The sequence below is a fragment of the Heloderma suspectum genome, chromosome 2 (genome assembly GCF_057233095.1).
Source record: "Heloderma suspectum isolate Gila_16-S chromosome 2, 16-S_ref, whole genome shotgun sequence".
NCBI lineage: Eukaryota > Metazoa > Chordata > Lepidosauria > Squamata > Helodermatidae > Heloderma > Heloderma suspectum.
This window is the reverse complement of record NC_139459.1, coordinates 213,571,800-213,590,614: the sequence shown is the minus strand read 5'-3', so window position 1 is coordinate 213,590,614 and position 18,815 is coordinate 213,571,800. Positions and strand designations below refer to the sequence as shown.

General features: G+C 48.2%; 3 protein-coding genes across 7 annotated transcripts in view; 2 read left to right on the top strand and 1 right to left on the bottom strand.

Annotated features, from left to right (window-relative positions):
* CARD14 (caspase recruitment domain family member 14) overlaps nt 1-6,192 on the top strand; it is a 30,139-nt gene extending 23,947 nt beyond the window's left edge. Inside the window, exons 17-22 of the mRNA XM_084837726.1 lie at nt 347-458; nt 2,535-2,708; nt 3,118-3,221; nt 3,375-3,490; nt 3,984-5,386; nt 5,500-6,192. Coding sequence (XP_084693852.1) covers nt 347-458; nt 2,535-2,708; nt 3,118-3,221; nt 3,375-3,490; nt 3,984-4,191 — 714 coding nt within the window. The 3' untranslated portion in view covers nt 4,192-5,386; nt 5,500-6,192. The remainder of the gene's footprint in view (nt 1-346; nt 459-2,534; nt 2,709-3,117; nt 3,222-3,374; nt 3,491-3,983; nt 5,387-5,499) is intronic.
* SGSH (N-sulfoglucosamine sulfohydrolase) lies at nt 5,985-13,643 on the bottom strand. 2 transcript variants are annotated; one of them, XM_084837736.1, is made up of 9 exons: nt 13,442-13,643; nt 12,128-12,288; nt 11,879-11,984; nt 10,359-10,509; nt 9,808-9,964; nt 9,459-9,540; nt 8,097-8,300; nt 7,416-7,573; nt 5,985-7,295 (listed from the first exon to the last, which is right to left on the bottom strand). In XM_084837736.1, the coding sequence occupies exons 1-9, from the start codon at nt 13,557-13,559 to the stop codon at nt 7,014-7,016; spliced, it is 1,419 nt and encodes a 472-aa protein (XP_084693862.1). In that variant the 5' UTR covers nt 13,560-13,643; the 3' UTR covers nt 5,985-7,013. The 2 variants fall into 2 exon arrangements, with proteins under 2 accessions (XP_084693862.1, XP_084693861.1); XM_084837735.1 differs by having other exon boundaries at nt 5,985-7,573.
* Nucleotides 13,289-18,815, top strand: part of SLC26A11 (solute carrier family 26 member 11) — a 38,483-nt gene continuing 32,956 nt past the window's right edge. For 3 of the 4 annotated variants that reach the window (XM_084837730.1, XM_084837733.1, XM_084837732.1), the window contains exon 1: nt 13,289-13,929. Coding sequence is in view for 1 of the 4 variants with exons in the window: in XM_084837734.1 (XP_084693860.1) it covers nt 13,884-13,929 (46 nt within the window). In the remaining 3 variants the exon portion in view is untranslated. The remainder of the gene's footprint in view (nt 13,930-18,815) is intronic. The other variant, XM_084837734.1, reaches the window with a different exon arrangement.

The following is an 18,815-nucleotide window of genomic DNA, read 5'->3' as shown; positions in this document are numbered from 1 at the left end:
AAACTAAACTGACAAACATTTGTTATGAACTGCAGTAATCAATAACAAAACATGCACTTTCACAAGCCTGAACAAATGCCATTTTCCTTTTAAGCTGGAGAAGATGGCACAGAGAGGGATTGAGAGAATGAAACATATCCATGACATAGATCCTCCAGCTTTTAATATGTGGCAGGACATTTGGGTCATATTTGTCTGAAATGGAAGCTTGGCATTGTGGCCACTTGGGGACACTGGTCTGATTAACCCAGTATAAAGAATGCTGGGTATTCACTGCTGCTGTAATCCCTGGACCAGATCTGTATCCTCAGGGATCTAATGTAACACCTTCTTTTCTGCCTTGTAGAATTCTGGGGTGCAAGCCAAGTTGGTGCGTATTGTGAGCACAGATAACAACAAGATCAACCCACTCTGGTCATCCATGGACTGTAGTTTGTCAGACTCCAGCAAGCCAAATGGTGAGCTCAGGCTAGTGCAATATTATTTGCATCGCTAAGGAGGGAACTACCCCTGTCCTTTAGCTATGCACCATTCTGGAAGAGAACTGACCTGGGGTTAGTCTTCTCCAGAACAGTGTATGCCACGTTAATGAGGAATCTCTGAGTGTGGGCTTGTATTATTCCATGTGCTTGTGTTGGGACTCCCTCATGCTAATTACTGATGTTGACTTCATTCTCCCTGTCTTGGACTGGGCTGTATAACCTGGATGAAAGGGAACTGGGACACACTGCTTTGTTCTCTGGCCCTTACTACATCTCTGCAACTCTCTGTAAAGGGATGGAGCTTGATTGATTGGAGATAAGAGGTTTTCCTTGCCTGGGAAGAGCGGGCAGGGCCCGGGAACAAAGCTGATGGTTTCCCATGCCTGATTTAGATGCTGTTTAGAGGATTCCATCCTCATATGGACCATGCAGTTTCCCAAAGCAATTTCACCAACTCCAGGTCAACCTCCAATAACAATTTTCATGGCTTTCTGCCTGCCCTGGCCTTCCAAGCTCCCAGCACTCTAATCCCCACGCCCTACTTTTAAAGCAGGGGTGGGGGACTACTTTAAGGGATTGCCCTCCACCAGGCACTCTGCAGGCCAGATGACATTGGTGGCCATGGCCATGCTTACTGACATCATGACCCTCCCCTTGCCCATTTTGCCCTTCTCACTGCTGAGAGAGTTATGGCATTTTGTGCCTCTCTCAGCATGCAGAAAGGGACTCGGCCATTACTGGGAAGAGCCATTTCTCCCAGTGCTAGCCAAATTGGGCACCTCCTTTGTGTGCCTCTTGCCATCCCCACCAAGGATGGCATGAGGTGCAGAAAGGAAGACTTGGCCAGTTCTGGGCAGAGCTGCTCCTCCCAGTGCCAACAGAGTCCTTGGTTTCATGGTCACCCACATCCCTGCTGTCATCTCCAATTTACTGTATGATCAGAGAATTAATGGGGAATTCCACTACAATGCTCACCCTCTCGGTTGAGGGTGGAGTGGCGTGCAAGGGTATCTGCTTGTTATCTCTGATCACAGATCAGAGATAACAGTGGAGACTCCACCAGGGGCCTCCACGGGCCAGGTTCTCCATCCCTGGTTCCAGTTTCCCTATCCCGACTCTAAAGATTTTCTTTTTGCCACAGCCTTGTTATCACCACCTCCATAGCCTACCTACTTACCCAGAATGGAACATAGGAATATAACAAGCTGCCTTATACTGAGTCAGGCCCTTTATCCACCTAGCCCAGTATTGTCAATACTGACTGGCAGCAGCTCTCCAGGGTTTCAGGGTGGAGCTTTTCCTGCTCTACCTGGAGAGGCTGGGAATTGAACCTAGAACCTCCAGCATCCAAAGCATGTGCTCTACCACTGAACTACAGTCCCTTCTCTTGTCTTTTTCCCTTGGGACTAAACAGGAGTGCAGTTGGGTCCTCTTCCATGTATATATGCACAAAACGTAAGAGAACTGCGGTCAGTATCAGATGAGCAGCTGTTTCCTCAAATAAAACACAGGTCATTGACTCCTGCCTTCCTCTCACAATTTCCTGTTGCTCTCATGTGGCATTTGCCTAAGTGTAGAACTAACGAGGTATGTACTAATACATTCTCAGGCATATGGGCAAAACAATGCCATAACGTTTTGTGTATCCACTTCAGTTTGCTGCAACCTTCTGTCCCAAACCGAATGTCCCTAAAGCTCCCATTTTAAAGATCTCATCTAATAGCTGAGGGGCAAACATTTTTTGAAAACTGAGGAGCTAGTGAGATTTTCTAGAGCCAAACCAGATAGGAAGAAAAACCTGGTTGCAGCAACCCATCTCCCAGTAGTTATTGGGCCCCTAGGTTTGTATACCTGTGACAGGGATACTGAAGAATTGGGAGACAGATTCCTCCACCTGGAAAATGTGAAGTGGGACAATTTGATAATGCCCCAAATACCCCTTCTTAAAAATGCAGTGCCGGTTCAAAAGACCAAGCAGCAGATGAGATGCTGGCATTATCCTTGAGCCTTTTCTTCCCTGACACGTTTGCCCTTCACTTTCCCATAATCTAGTGAGCCCCCGAGGCAGCCTCCGGACCAGCCGTTGTGTCAGTCTGATGCCATACACTTTGGTCAGGCCTTGCAGACCTGGCCGGCCACGTCCAATCCTCTTGGTGCCTACACTTGTGGGGCGGATCCTGGCTGACAAGCTGTGCCTGTCCAAGGGCTTTGAGAAGTGTCCAGCAGGTATGTCTAGGCCAGCGCTCACTCTGTTGTTAGGTGAACCAAGTTAGGTGAACCACTGTAGGGGAATTTTTGGATGAGCCACAGGCAAGTGAGCCATCTTTTGTAGCCCACGGGCCTTTAGTCTTGGATTCACTGAAAGGAAGAAACGAGTGGAAGTATCTAGTTCAACTGATGGATTGGGTGGTAGTGGTAGTGACTGATCCTCTGGTAAACTTCTCCAGTTCCTGTGGCAACCACTGCCACCTCCTAGAACACATTACCCACCGTTTCTTGACCTCCTTCATACATTTGGCCATTCTTTCCTCTGTCACCCCAGCTGCATCACCAATAAGATCTAAGAGACAAGGGGATCCAAATTGGAATAATTCAGAACTGTGCTGTGTGACCCATTTCTTTCCTGCCTCTGTAGAGCCCCAAAGCGAAACACAGAGCAGAGATACCTCGCCTGAAAAGAGAGAAACAAATAACACCTGTTGTGTTCCTCGTTGGGCTCTGGAGGGGCTAATGCAAAAGGTATTAGGGATCGGGGTGCAGGAGGGGGGAAATGTGGCACTGGGATGCAGGTGCAGTGATCTCTACAGGGGGACCCACTCACACAGGACAAGAGATGCCAACATTGCCCAGTGTAATGCATGCACTTGAACCTATCACTCTGAACGCTTCTAGAATGTGCATGGCTGGCTGGACCTTGGCCTAGGGACCGTGCGAGAACTTCTGGCTATGGAAATCTATCCCATCATTATCCTGGTCACTATCAGTGAGAAGAATGGCAAGAAATTCAGGTAAGCTGCTGCTCTGGCAGAGAGGTTCTTTTCCACTCCGCAGAAGCCAGAAGGACAAAGCCTTGGTATATAGCCCTAGGGCAGCGTCTTCTCTTTGGAGCCACTGGGGTTCAAGATGCCAATGTATAAGTTGGATATGTCACCTTCTATGTATATGAGGGTGCAGGTGGAAGTTATAGATGATCACGTGACTGCACTCACCCATGAAAGAGAACTGGCAGATAGTTTTGGCAGTCACTGAAAGAGGCAGGGAAACTTATTTCTTCTCCCACTTAGCTAGCTTCCACCACCCCCACCCCCACCCTGATATTGGCAAATCTTTCTACTACAGCCACTATCCCTTTTGCAGAGCTTGTTTGGGCAAATTTGCCCCTTCTCCTGTGACCATGAGGACCTCTGCCCTTCGCTGGCCTATATAACATAAATAGAGCGAAGAGGGTAAGTCCCAGCTTCTCACTTGCTGACTCCCACACCCAAATGGCTCGCATTTCAGGAAAGCCCTGCAGCGCCTAGGAGCAACAGAAGAACAACTTTTGGACAGTGCCCGGAAAGAGGAGGCCCAGCTGGAGACAGTGTCCTGCCTATACGGCACCATCACCCCCGATGCCTGGAGCGACCTCGATGCTCTTGTCAGCTGTGTCCGCATGGCTGTTGCTGATGAGCAGAAGAAGGTGGTGTGGGTGGAGCAAATGCCTCAATGACCCCGTTGGAGATGGGCAGGGGTGTGCGTGCGCCCTGAGTTAACCATTTGTCTCAAGTCTCGGAAAGCCTTGAGGGCGCCACTGTTTATTCTGGAGTAAGCTCAAGAGGACTTGGGGGCATGTTTGAACCCTGCCAGCTCTGAAGGATGAATGAGTGATTAATGTTTACTCAGTGAACAGGGAAACAGCAATTAACTTGTTTCTCAGACTTTCTGAACTCGACAGCCTCTCCCTTCCAAGTGTACTCGACCTTTTGCCACACACCCTGATCACAGAGCACCCATATATTTGTCAGGTGAGTGCACTGAAAGCCCCTCATACACCTGTGGATCAGATGTGTGGGTTGAGGTAAATCGCCTGTGGCCTACCAGATGTTGCTGGACTACAACTCCCATCGTGCCTGCCCACTGGCCACGTTGGCTGGGACTGATGGGAATTGTAGGGCCACAGGTTCCCCACCCCTGAGATAAATGGATAGTTAGGGTTCATTTTTAAACCAGGAATGCGCGACTTCCCCACTTTCCCTTCTCCCATTCACCTGCCTGGCTCTAGTCCCACTTCCCCTCCAAGTCAGGAAGGAGTGCAGGAATGAGGCTAGTCAGGATGAGCACCACTGCCCTGTGAAGAGTTAGCAATGCTAGTGTTGACTCAAGGTTTCGCCTCCTTGCAGTTATCTTGCACCCCACTCAAGATGGCTGGCTGCACAGTACAGAACCCAAATATGAACCAAGGCAAGGAGTTGAACTGTATCTGCAGGAGGCCCAGTGGGGAGACGGTTTCTATTGGTCCCTGTTATGAGCTCAAGTGTGTATTGGGAAGGGAGGATGGGGGAACAGTGATAGAATTCATGTCATATTCTTACAAAAGAGTTTCGCACTTCCTTTCTTTTCAGGTCAGAGGAAGGCTGCATTTGTGATTTCTCTTTAAAATGTTGAGCAGCTGAAATGTTGCTAACCGGCAAATTGGACAAGGTTTTGGCAGACAAATGTTCCTTCCGCAGCATTATTCTGTCAGCATCTAAAATCCACGTTCAGAAATATAATGGGTGCAGTCCATATAACATTAGGAATGCTTCTATTCCATTGAAAATCAGTACGTTGTTCAACATAAACGCTTCTGTCATTGATTTTCATGGGACATAAGCATGCTGATTTCCGTGGCTAGAGCAATAACATATATCCTAAATTCCACTTAAGTAGTATAGATCAACGGTGGGCAACTTGTGGCCCTCCAGATGTTTTGGCCTACAACTCCATGAACCCTCAGCATTGGCTAGCGCTGATGGGAGTTGGGGGCCAAAACATCTAGAGGGCCACAAATTGCCCACCCCTGGTATGGAGAAATGACAATGTTTTAGGGCGCCATCCTATGTAGACAGAAAAAAAGTACTAAACTCCCAGCATTCCCCAGCATGGCTCCCTGGATAATGGTGAGAGTTGTAGGACTTGTTTTTATCTAAACATGCATAGGATTGCACCCTTAGGCTACTATCCTATATACACAGGACCTGAGAGTAAATCCCATTGAACTCAGTGGAGCTTACTTCTGAGTAGACATGTATAGAATTGCACTAAAATCTCAACAGATATAACACTCCCTATAGACGATAAAGCATGGATGGGTAGTGGTCTGTATAATTTGCACTGGTCATGTAATGTAGCCCCCGCTCCCATGGATGTGACCACATGGTCTCTTCTTCACTGTACTGGGTATCCCAGATCACTCTGTCAGTCTCTCACCACCTGCTCTCAAGAACCTTGTACCATTAATACATAACAGGTGGGAATGCCAGAGACTGTAGATACTGTATATTGTTTATTCAATCAAATTGTCTCTTATCTGGTTCCTTTCCATTTCCCTTTTCTTTCATCAATTATTGTTTAGAGGTAATGCTTATAAAACAAGGGCTGATTTTATTTCATTCTATAAAGCAGACTGTTGATAGACGACTCTGATTGAATTGTGGCTGTGCTAAATTAAATTCTTGTTGACCTTTCCTACAATACATGCGTACTGCCTCCCAGAACCGTGCGCAGTATTGCCCACAGGGGGCTATCAACACAATGAAGCCATCACTTCCCACCCAGAGAAACCAACACCAGGACCAAGACTATTTAATTCTTTACTTGTTCCACAAAAGGTGGCTCTAGCCATGCTGTTGCATATTCTGGAAGGCTCACATTAATAGCCAGTTCAGCCTTGCTGTTTCTAACATGATGTTGCTGTCTTATAGGCCTGTACCACCCTAGAATGCACGCAGAAGGTTGCTTGCCTGCATACTAGCTTTCCATCACTCATGGACATTTTGGAATGGGACACTCTTGAGTGCCTCCCCCATGGGTACTCTGAGGTGGCACAATCCTAGAAGACTGAGCCATGAACGCATCTGAAATCTTGAACTGGCTCCAAACCGAATCTGTTCCTATACATGTTCCCAGAAAGGCACTATTTCTGACATGCAAACCACAGTGTGGATGGGGCCAGCCCACCTCTGTTCTGATTGAACCACAAGCCAGAGCAGCTGCTGAGACATTAGGCACTTGTGGTAATCCTTTGGCAGCAAACCTTTTTGGAAAAGGGGTTGGCTAAGCTGGTGTAGTCATTAAAAGCAGGCATGACTTCCCCTTCTGTGTGCAGCACTCATGCCCTTGAGTTTGATTCCAGCTCCTCCCCCAACTTCCCACTCGCTGGTATTGAGCTCTGCGCACCGCAGCGTTTCCAAGTTACATCAAAACCCACTCAGGCTGCAGCAGATCTTTTCTGGTTGCTGCTCTTCTGAATGAGGAAGTAAAACCCACCACAATGGAGAAGGAAAAAGAAAATCACAGTTCATTATGAAGGGGCCGGCACTGGGGGCTGGGCTTATCCTCCAGGACCCCGTCGGGCACACAAACCCAGGGGTCGTCGGTTTCCCACTGCCACTTCAGCAGCAGCCCTCGGAGCTCCTGAAGCGCCCGTGCATAGCGGGGGTCAGAAGCCAAGTTGCGGCTCTCCGTGGGGTCAACGCTGTGATCATACAGCTCCCAGCGCTCCCGGTAGTAGTAGCTGTGCAGTGTCTTGTTCCAGTGGGTAGGCTGCCCTGCTTGGGTCCTGTTCAGCAGGTCCTGGAATGTGGGCGAAACGTAGAAGTCTTGGTCGATGGGGAAGGGCATGCGGTTCTGCAGGTTGTGAATGAAGTGCAGGGGGCCGCGCTGCACGGCCCGCATGGGATAGTGCATGGTCACCTCGTGCAGGCTCTGGCTTGCAAACACAGTTGCCCACAGTGGCTCCAGTGACAGGGCTGGCAGCAGGGACTTCCCAGTGAGTTGCACAATCCGCTTCCCAAAGAGGCTGTAGCTGGGATATGGCACAGAGAACCAATCTAGAACGGTGGGGGTGACATCTGCACAGAGAGAGGAGGGGGGCAGGAAAAGCATGAAGCGTGCATCCGATGCAGGAGGCGCTCTTGCCCACAGACATGTCCTGGTAATCCAGGAGCTAAATTGGATAACCCCAGGACTCGCAGAAAGCCCCTTGCGCCCTCTGAAGACCCCTTGGTTCAGGGGCCCTCCTTTGCCACGTGTTGTGTATAAAGTGTGTGTTTGGAGAGGCTCTTAGGAACGTGGATGCCTCACTGAAGATATACTGAGGAACGAGCAGAGAAGCACAAAGCAGCTGCTAGTGGTGGCGGCTGCAGGAAGGTGCCCGGGCCCCATGCTTTGTATCACTTCCCTCTCCCTCCCCAAAGTTGGACAGGGAGTGCCTGTTTCTCCCTCCAAAACAAAAGGGTAGCTGGGGATCTCAGAACAGAGGAGTGTGAGGGGGAAGCCATTCCACACTTGCCAGGGAAGCCTGATGTGTTTCCACCACATCCAAGACCCTGTCCCCCATGTAAAGGCGCATGTTCACCTCTCAGCAGCTCTTACCCAGCAGGCTGGCGTAGGCACTGCTGACCTGGCCCCAGCGTGCAGGATGCTCAGGGGAGGAGATGAGGAGGGGTTCGGCCGTGCCTGACCAGTACAGGTTAGTTCTGCCACTGGGGAAGGGGATACCGTTGTCCGAAGTGTAGATCACAAGTGTACTGTTGTGGAAGCCAGCACTGTGAAGTTCCTCCAAGATAAGGCCAATGCCTGTGTCCCCCACAGAAAGAGAATTAATGGTAGCCTGCACAGAAGTGGCCTGCACCAATGCTCAGCTCAGAGGGACACTCACATGAATGTAGGTATCTATTTCGTAATTAATTACATTAAGGAGCAATCCTACGGCCGCTAGTCAGCAGCTAAACAGCCACAGGATATGTAGTTTTCCGGGAACCAACCTTGGAGCCTGTGCTCCGAGGTCGGTTCCTGGAGAACCAACTTACCCCTATTCTGTGCTGCCTCTGTGCTTCTCCTGCCCTGCATTGGATAGGCAGTCGCCTCCGACTTCGGAGGCAGATGCCTATCCCCACAGGATTGTGCCCTTAATTAATTACATTTCTATACCACACAGTACCTGAAGCTCTCTGGGCAGTTTACAAAAATTAAAACCTTAAAATACAACAACATGATACGACATAATATAAAAATTGTTAAAACTTTAAAACTACAGTATAAAAGCAAAATAAAACCCAGAAGCAGTGTAAAGATCTAAAAATACAACATGTTTAAAAACAACAAAAACCAAAGATGTGAGTGAGGATACACCTTCATAATCCCTGTCTTAGAAGTGAATGGAGCTTGCTTCTCCAAAAACCCAGCAGCCAAATTTAAAGGATCATCCAGCTATTCTGCATCAACTGATCCATCTCTCCCCTGTTAAGATCTTCACATAGTTAGGGTAATCAAGCCTCAATATGGCTTACAGATGCTGAAGATAATGAAGCCTTCATTCACAGATGTGTGTGAATGATTCACTTGCTGCCTTCTTTCCATGTCTCAAAAACATACTGCTGTCATTGTGGTTGTATATAAAAACCATAAGGGCTAGAAACCTTTTCAAAAAGTCAACACTGAGATTCCTAGGATTCTAAGAATAACCTGAGTGCATGTGTGTGCCTGAAGGCCACATGCATCCCATGTACTGAAGAGAACTTGATTTCCATCCGCTCCCTCAGAGCAATGTTTGTCCAGAATGACTGCCTTAGGTCCTTAAGCTTAAAAGATACTACACCATATGTCAAGTGTGTAAAAATATCCCAGGCCCTCACCAAACACTCCTAAGATCTCATTCGACATCAAGAACACTGTAACCCATTCCTTTCCCTGCACTCGTGCAAGGGGGACTACTTTGATTCAGTAACTGACTACCTTGATCCATGCGTCCTATGGTTGTGTATTGAGCAGCCAAATCTGCACGAGCAGCTGGTGTGTCCTGTACAAAAAATGGGACCTGAGGGCAGAAAGGAACAGCAACTGTGACTAGATGCTACAGCAGGAAGGAAACCAAGGGAACAAAGGCCAACAACACTCTCTAGAAATTGCAGCCGCTGCAGGAATGTCCTGAATACTGGGGCTGGCAAGCTCCCCTACAAGTCAGCACAAGCAATCTGATGCATTACTTCACGTCTGGCAATGGGGGAGGCTAGGGGAGGTTGCTCTCGGCAGCATGCGTGTGCTCCTGGGGCCCATAGGGGGAGAAACAGATCCCAGGCCTCACCTGCACTTGATCTGGGCTGTAGTGCTGAGGTTTCCAGTCCGGGATCCAGCCCATTCCAGTCTGCCCATTGCCAAACTTCTCACAGAAGACTCCATACTGAGGCTGGGAGTGGCCACAGCGGTGAGGATCATGGAAAGCGACATACAGGAAAAAAGGCCTAAAGGTTGAGGAGGGAGGTGTGAATGCAAGCAAGGGCCACTCATCTCTGTGTTGTCCTGCCAGCACATGCTCTCCACCACTCCTAACAACAGTGCTTGGGGTGTCCTCTAGTTTTGCTGAGGTCCCTCTTTCCCAACCACAGTTGCTAAGCCCTCCTCCCCTCAGTTATTCTGCTGCTCCCACTCAAATATTTTGTTTCTCAATCTCTCCTTTTTGTCCCTTAGGCTTGCATTGATTTCCCTGCAGCAAACACGTAACGATGTGCATCCTTTAACAGCTGCATATATGTGCCTGGATGCCCCGGTCCAGTCAGAGCTCCCAGGCAAAGGTACGCAGGTGTTTAAGGAAGTGATGCTGTACCGTAATCCCAGCACCAGGTGATGGGATCTTACGTGTCATCCTGGCTGTGGAGAAATTTTCGAACAAGCAGCTTGATGCGGGTGATGTTTCTCCCCACCTGCAGGACAGAGCCATTCTCCTCAGTGTAGGCAAAGTCAAAGGGATACACAGCCTCTGGTCCCACATGTTTCTTCCCAATGATCCCTGAAACAGACAAACAGTTACAGCCAGTCAAAGACAAGAATGGGGGGAAGCTAATGGAGCACATAATATTCTCCCAGAACTTCGATGCATCTAGGCATGGTCAACCACCCTGGGGAAAATGCATACGCGTAGGATCCATTTCAGCTGGGAATGAGTACTTGTGTGGGGACTGACTGGTTACTCAGTGGTGAGAAATTGCCTTTATGCATATCCAGAGTGCATTTATGTCCTTTAATGTTACTTCACATGTTCCAGAGCTAAGCCTCTGGCATGGAAAACATGGTTGGGGACTACATTCTAGCAAAACTTGGCTCAGATTAAGCCCCGCTTTAAATCCAGTCTATTCCACTTAGGATGGCTTTTGATTTCACACTGAGTACAGTTTGTACTTGGGATAAATTGTACATCCATACATGCAAATATACATGTGTGTATATGCGTATGCGTACATACTGAAGAAGGTGCTACAATCCCTGCTTCCCCCTTTAGAATACATGGAAATGGTGCTAAGAAAATGATAAGCACCTTGCTTCCATGGATTTTAAAGTGGAATTGGCAACTTGTACACACATGACGCTGTACAACTGTATTTTGTACTTTGGTATCTATATATTCCCGAATACAAAATGTAACATGAGAAGACTCACTGGCTGGGTTCGGGCGATTAGCAGGGGAAACAACACAGTGTTGGTTGTTCCACCGCACATGCCGGGTTGCCGGAACCTGGCGCGCACCCCCACCCTACAGTCTATGGCTTGCAGTAGGGGTTGTAGGGTGGGTGAAAAGTCACTACACCCACACTGCACACTGGGTTTGGAAGACACGGTAACCCACGGCGCAGATAATTAAGGTAATCCCGGTCATGCAGGGGCAGGGGAAACAACCAATGCTGCATTGTTTTCCCCACTGATCGTCTGAACCTGGCCTCTAAGTGAAGTAGCATTCAGGGATGGTATATACCCAACCTGCTTTCTGTTATGGGGTGAGCATGCTCTAGAACGGGGATGACTACAGCAGCTCCCCTTCCCATGGCTGTCACATCCATGGCTGAAAAATGCTGGAGAGGGGTTAGCGGTGCACGAAATGGATAGGCTCTATAAAGATCTTCTCTCCCCTTTACTCATCCATGCAACTATGCAACTTAAGTTAAATGAGGCTAACATTAATCAAGGCATGTTATGAATAAGGAATTAGAGCAGAGTGGAATCTCTTTGAATTATTTTTTTATTTGATTGCAAAGTAGGGGAACTGGACTTCCTTCTGTACACAGGCCATCCCTCCTGGCTCCCAGGGTGGAACAGAATTGCATCTTGAGTTTCGGATTAATTTTTGGAGTGTGGTGGGGATTCTGCTTTCCTCACCAGCTTACCTGTCCGAATCCCTGCCTGGCTGAGCAACAGAGGAAGGCTCTGAACACTATCAAAGGAGTTGAAGTGATGCACATCCTGATGCAGCCCATACATCCCATTCTGGTGCTGCGGATAAAGAATCATTCACAACATGAGTGGGACACGGTGAACAATGGCAGACAGGACAAATTCTCTGCACAAGAGTCCCAAAATTCCAGAACAGGGCCAAGCACTTTCCTGGCACGGCAGTCCCATCTGGCCAGTGTTACCTGGGGCAGGCCCGTCAGGATGCTGGCCCGGCTGGGAGAGCAGCTACTGACGGCGCTAAAGGCATTCCGGAAGGTCAAGCTGCGCTGGGCCAAGGCATTGAGGTTTGGGGTGTTGATGGCCGTGTTGTTGTACACGCCGCTCTCAAAACCACCATCGTCAGCTGTGACAAGGGTCAAAGGTCAAGCTCTGAGATCAGAACCCCCATGAAACACTTCTGTCACCTACGAACATTTGCTATGACCTCCTAGCTCAGCCATGCCCACCTCCCAGCATCCCCCAGCCAGCGAGCAGAACTGATTTCTGTAGCTCAAGCAAAACATGGCTCTGTAACAAAGACCCCAGGTTTAAACCCCTGAAATGTGCTGGATCTCAAACTCCAGTCATGTCATCCTGCGTAAGCTGCATTGTCCCCAGAAGCTCTAGAAAAGAAATCATGCAGTCAGAACTGGAAAGACAGCTGTGGAATCTGAGTCACCTAATGGTTCCACAGGCACAGAGGTTCCATCACCCCAGCTACCTGGACATAGGAGGAACTATACAATGTACTGGTCATAGGACGCAGTACCACCAATCTCACACAATCCTGTTCATGCTGGTCCCACACCCCAAAGCCATTAGCATTGGTAGGCATGGGCCTAATCTTCTACGCCCCAATACCATCCGCACACTTGCTCACACTTCTACTAGTGACAGCTGGCAGCTTGCACCTGAGGGTGCCATTTTCAAGATCGCTAGATAGCCCCTGCTTAGCTCATCAGCATCCACATGCAGGGTTGCACCTTTTCCCAACAGAACTCATTCCTACAACAGCGGCATGACACCAGGTGGAATATCAACAGGTAAAGCCTTCCCCACCACGGCTTCTCTGTGCTGGGAAAGGCTGCACCTGCTGACTGTGTGTCATATAGCTGTGAACTGCACAAGCACCCTATTTGAGAAAAAGCTGGCAACACAGTCCGAACTGTGTGTATTAGATACTGCAGCTTTCCACCCCAGAGCAGAGAGAGGTGTGTGGCGGGAATGGTTGCTGCGGGAATGGCCCAGTGCAGCCTGCCCCAACCTGGTGGCCTCCAGATGTATGGGACTACAACTCCCAGCATTCCTTACCATTGGCCATGATGGCTGGCTAGGCCTGATGGAAACTGAGGTCAACAACACCTAGGGCACCAGGTTGGGGACGGCTGTCCCACCCCCTCTTCAGAGCAGCCCACCGGGTGGGTTTCTATGCAGGGGCGGCGAGGGGGACGTCCGGGTGTTGCTGCTTAGATCCCTAGACGGCAGCAACCGAGCAGGCGTCCGAACGGTTCGCTTACCTACAATCAGGAGCACGTTGCGGGATCTGCCCGGGTCCTTCCTCGCACAACAGAGCCCCAGGAGGAGGAGGAGGAGGCGGAGGCGCGCCCCCAGCCGGTTCTGCGCAGGAAACCGCATAGTTAGCGACCCCGCGCCCTCCTAAGCCGCTTCCCCGCCGGGCAAAGGGAGCGGGTCCTTCCAAAACTTAACGCCCCTGGAGAGGAGCCAGGCGCTGGCTAGGTCCGGCTCCGCCTCTCGGCCGCATCACATGAGACGCGTCAGTCGGCTGCTGAGGATCCGAGATTGAGAGCGCTGCCGTGGAACTGCCGGCGTCGTCGGTCGATGGCGGCTGAGTCGGCGACCGAGAGCGGAGCAGAAGCGCCCTGGGAAGGGGCCGTCGGGTGGCCTTGGAGAGGTTATCGGGGGCGGGGGGAGTGGTAGCCCTGGGGCTCCCCCGTCTGCATGGCCAGAACCGTAGCCAGCAACCTCCTTTCACCAGCACGTACTGGTAAGCTCCCTCTGTTGTTTGTTTTATATAACCACACTGGGGCCTATCCTTGCCTGCCCTTGTGTCTCCATGCTGAAGGGTCCCAAGCTATTTCTGGTCCTGTGATGCTCCTGCACCTGTGTGAAGTACTGCCAGCGCGTAATCGGCGAAGCTGTTCAACCCCGTAACCTGTTTTTGATGCTAGCTGAAGAACGTGTGAAGTTTTTAGTAGAGTGCAGACTCCTCTGAGCATATACAGAGTGCATTTCCCTTATCACTGAGTAACTAAAGCTCATGTTTCTGTAGTTAGGGAAATGGACTTTCTTGGTCAGAAAGTTGAGACTGGCAGATAAGCTTGAGCTGCAATGCTTTAATTAAACATTTAACAACTGAAAGTAGCTATATATCTTTTTTTAATGATAGTACTGCAGCTGTTGTCTGTTTTAAGGGTGGGACAGAAATATTGTTGAGGACTGAAATTAGGGACATCATATTCAGCTGTTTTACCCAGAAATGGGGGGGGGGTTTACTTCAGGGGTGAGCAACTTGTGGCCCTCCAGATGTTTTAGCTTACAATTCCCTTTGACTCTTGCCTTTGCAACCAGTGGTGATGGATAATGGGAGTTGTAGGCCCAAACATCTGGAGGGCCACAAGTTGCCCACCTCTGGAAAAATGTCTACGTACAGCTCTCTATTCAAAGAACGCACAAAGTGGCATTCAGCACTACAGTCCAAGACTGTAGGTGCATATTTCCCATGGAAATGTATCTAGGATTGCCACTTCAGATTGCCACTAGAACCAGTTTAAGCAAACATAGTAAAATGTTCCCCTGAAATAAGCTGCAACCCTGTTGGCTGGGTTAAGCCAACCTTTCTTAATACTTGCTTATGTTAAGTGGCCCAACGCGTTTCAGCCTCTTTCCTTATTAGGCCTAATTCAGGGGGCTGTAACATAAATGGTAGTAAAATTTACAAATAGGACAACGCATAGTTTAAACATTACTGAAATACAGACTGCCATAGGGGCTTCTGTATCTAACATTATTTTAAAAACCATATAAAATCTACTTTATTACTAAAGTAACATAGAAATACATATTTACTAAAGAAAAACGTCTGCGGAATTTTTTCAGCAAAAGAGTGTCTCCTGTGTCGATCTACTGGTGACTGGAAAAAATGTTACTTGAATCTTATCTTATATTCCTTTAGTGCATTTTTTGCTCTTTACTCTGTCAGGTGTTTCCATATTGAGGTAATCTAGCCAAGGTCTCAAAACTACACTGTGCTGTGATAGCTAGGGAGTGTATGTAAATCACCCACAGGTCATAGGAGTGGTAAAACTTGGGGATGGCCCCTAGGCTTTAAAACACAGGGCTTTAAAAAGCAATTATGCTTAGCACATCTTGCTCAGTGGCCATTTCTGGTAGATCTAGGTAATAGGGTTTAATCTTCTCAGTCAGATTCAGTGGGATTTGGATCATTGGTACACCTTCATGGGCTGGCACATGGCTGCAGATCTAGCAGCTGGACACGTTTAAGTCTACTTGAGTCTGGTTCACTACTTTTAGGATGGTGTTCTTTGCTTTCAGGCAACTAAAGGTGCTCAGCAGGAGCAGGATGTAGGTGGGCCACGCCGTGAGAATGTGCCTCTGGTGGAGGCCGAGACAACACTTTCTCACTGACAGGAACTAGGCTCGCTGCTAGGCTTATGCTCACCTTGCCAGCAGGCGCTTGGCTCTCTCCCCATCCTGTTACTCAGAGAGGGCTTAAGTGCCAAAAGTCTAAGGGAATCCACACACGACAGCAGGAAGCCAGCTCCACGATGGCAACCAGAGATGTTCTTCTCTTTCGGGTCCAAAATGACCCAAAGGGCTGATGAACTCTGCATTAAGGCCCATCGAGCACTGTCTGGTTCTGGGGTGTATCGTCTCCAGTGGGCAGCACCTTTTCGCAGTGGGATGTGAGGATCTAGGTAGGCTGTCCTTGCAGTGCCGTGGGGATGGGGGTGGTCAACAGCACCAGATGGGTTCCAGTGAGGCTCAAGGGAAGACTTCTGGTGGACTTTGATGTAGACACAATTTCCAGGCTGCGGGTTGTGATACTGTATTGTAGGAACGTCTGGAAGCGCTTTTTAAACCTGTTTTGCTGCTCTGAGGGAAAACTGCACCAAGGTGTTTCTGGTGAAAGCTGATGAGGGAATACGGAACAAATAGAGACACACACACAAAAATTGGTACAACTTTGCTAAAATAGCTATGCATGATTGCACTGTTTAAGCTGAACAAATGTACTGAGCACCTAGGAGCAAACTTCTATAAAACTGTCAGCCTTGAATTTTCTTAAAGCGAACTAAAATAAGCCTGTGCTCCAAATATGCTCAATATCAGAAATACAACAAAACAAAAATAAGCAAAACGGTCTCCCTCCTTTTGGGAGTCCTTCATGCAAGGTCTCATGGCATTGCTGGATGAAGGAACACTTTGGACTAATTTTGGCTTGTTCAATTAGCGCATTATTACAAATTCCTTCAGTAGTGTAACCTTTAGTCAGCAATTCACTTAAAAGTATTTTGGGGCTCTACTTGATCTGACAGTCTTGGGATTAGCTGTCTGCATCTGGCTGTCATCTGCTTCTGGGGTAGGATTGCCCTTACCTGCCCTGCAGATCCGGACCGTAAGATCTCCAGTTGGCCTTGAATTTCGTCTGCTTCTGGGCTGGGGGGCCAGCGTCGCTCCATTTGAGAGCGCTGTCACTGTCCCTTGAGGTCATCTCTTGCGGGGCTGGATCAGCTAGTTCTGGCCTTGGTGTGGACGTGCGTTTGCACTGAGAAGCGTGTATCCAAGAGTCGATTCCTGTGAGCATGACTGGGGTGTGGGAGACAAGCAGTACCTGTTATGGCCCTTTCTACTTTCTAGAGCGAATTTTCTTTGGTGCTTTTTTATATAGACCCAGTCTCCAGCCTGAAGTGGGTGACACTGCTCACTTACCAGTTCAGACTTCCGGTTGAAACTGATGTTGCTCTGGCAGCTTCTGACGGGTTCTCCCGTGGGAGCTTTCTCAAACAGCTTTTTAAAAGGTTGAAAAACCTTTTCATCTCCACCCTGGAATTAAAGGGGGGGCAAGGTGGAATCTGGACAACGTCTTGGAGAAAAGTAACCCCCTCGAGATAGTGGGGGGGCTGGATTCCAGGATGATCTCCCCAGAGCTTTACCAATGCAAAAAGCTGTGATGAGACTCCTATTTCACAGGAGAAAACAGGGCTGATGTGTTCCATAATAATATATGCTTCAAGATATATCAACAACTCCTGTGGGATGATTTAAGAATTATTAACAACATCTGAGAACATCTGAGGATCTGTAAGATCTGTTTGAGAGAAACATGAATGCACTGAGGAGAAGAAAGGGGATGGCTTCACCGCCAACTCCCCCCGTACCTCCTGCATCAAAAGTTTTGAAAACAGAAGATATAGGGGAATTAGTTACCCTGATAAAGACTTCTAAATCTTCTCAATTTACGGAGCAACCTGTGCATGAAAATTACTGACAGCACGCTTCAATGCCTGACAATATTTGACCATTTCACTTTGGGCTAATTTTAAATCTGGTACCATGGGCAGTGCAGTGAATATCCTCATTGGTTTTCTTGTAATGACTTTATAAGGGCTCAGTTCGTGTCTTTTGCTTGGGGTGGCTCTCATCGCTATTAAGGCTATTGGAAGAACTTTTATCTATCCAAGTCCTGTATCTGAACTTAGCTTTGCAATTTTATTTTTTTAACACTGTTTGCTCTTTCAACATTTCCTGAGCTTTTCTCTAACTAGAAAACAAACAATTACCAATATGTATTCATAGCCAGCCTGCTCTGGCATCTGAACAAAGACGAATGCAGGAAGGGTCCTTCTGGGAGGCCTCTGTAACCTTGTTCAACCTTTACAACTTTCCTTATGTTGTAAGTCTGGCAGGTTGAGCAAAGTGTATAGACGTGGGCCGCTGTGGCAAGAAAATTTGGGGCATATCAATGTTTCCGAATTGTTAATGAATATAACGCTCTGAGGGCTACTAAGCAGCCATCTTGGGAATGCCAGAGGGAGTCAGAGTGCCAAATGCAACCTGCAGAGACTCATTTTTGTTCTTTTCAAGTTTTGGTGCCAAATCTTGAAGGACGGTTAACTGAGAAAAAACAAAAGGCAAGTCAGCCACTAGAGCATGTAAAAATGCTTCGGGCTGTGGAACAGAAAGCGTAGCAAGTGAGTTACCTTTAGCTTCAAGGGTGGAGGCTTTAGCCTTCACATTTTATTACGGCTAGGCAAGCAGGCAACAAAACAAAACAAAATACAAGAGAGCTGCAACATAAGGACTTATTTTTTTAACTGAACCAGAAAAAGTAAAAACAGCAACCAAACCTCACGTTGTTTCTACAGTTGACCAAAATCATGAACAACATTGAAAGCATAACAGGAATCAGTGTAGATACTGACAATCTTGGCTTCAGCTATGTAGCAGGCACATGTAAGAGAGCAATGAGCTCAGCTACTTGAGCGGAGCAAACATGAGGGAGAGGTGCTGATTCAGGGCGCCTCAATAGGCGCCATATCCGGTGTCGTGAAGGCAGCTCCCCGTTTGGGATGAGCCGCTCCACTTACCAGGCTATCTTGGTGGAACCTCCAGGTTTGTCAACAAACCTTAAACAGCATGATGAACGTTCACTTCTTTATTGATAGAAAACAAAAGAAGAAAGAAAGCATAGGTATGTGGAGATTCCTACAAGCATCTTGTAAGGAGGTTCTCTCTGAACATGGTTAAAACAAAGCTTTTATACTTTGAATGACAAGGCACAGCTATGGCTAACACTGATTGGATACAGAACACTACACGGGCGGAACAAATTGCATGGCGCTTCTGATT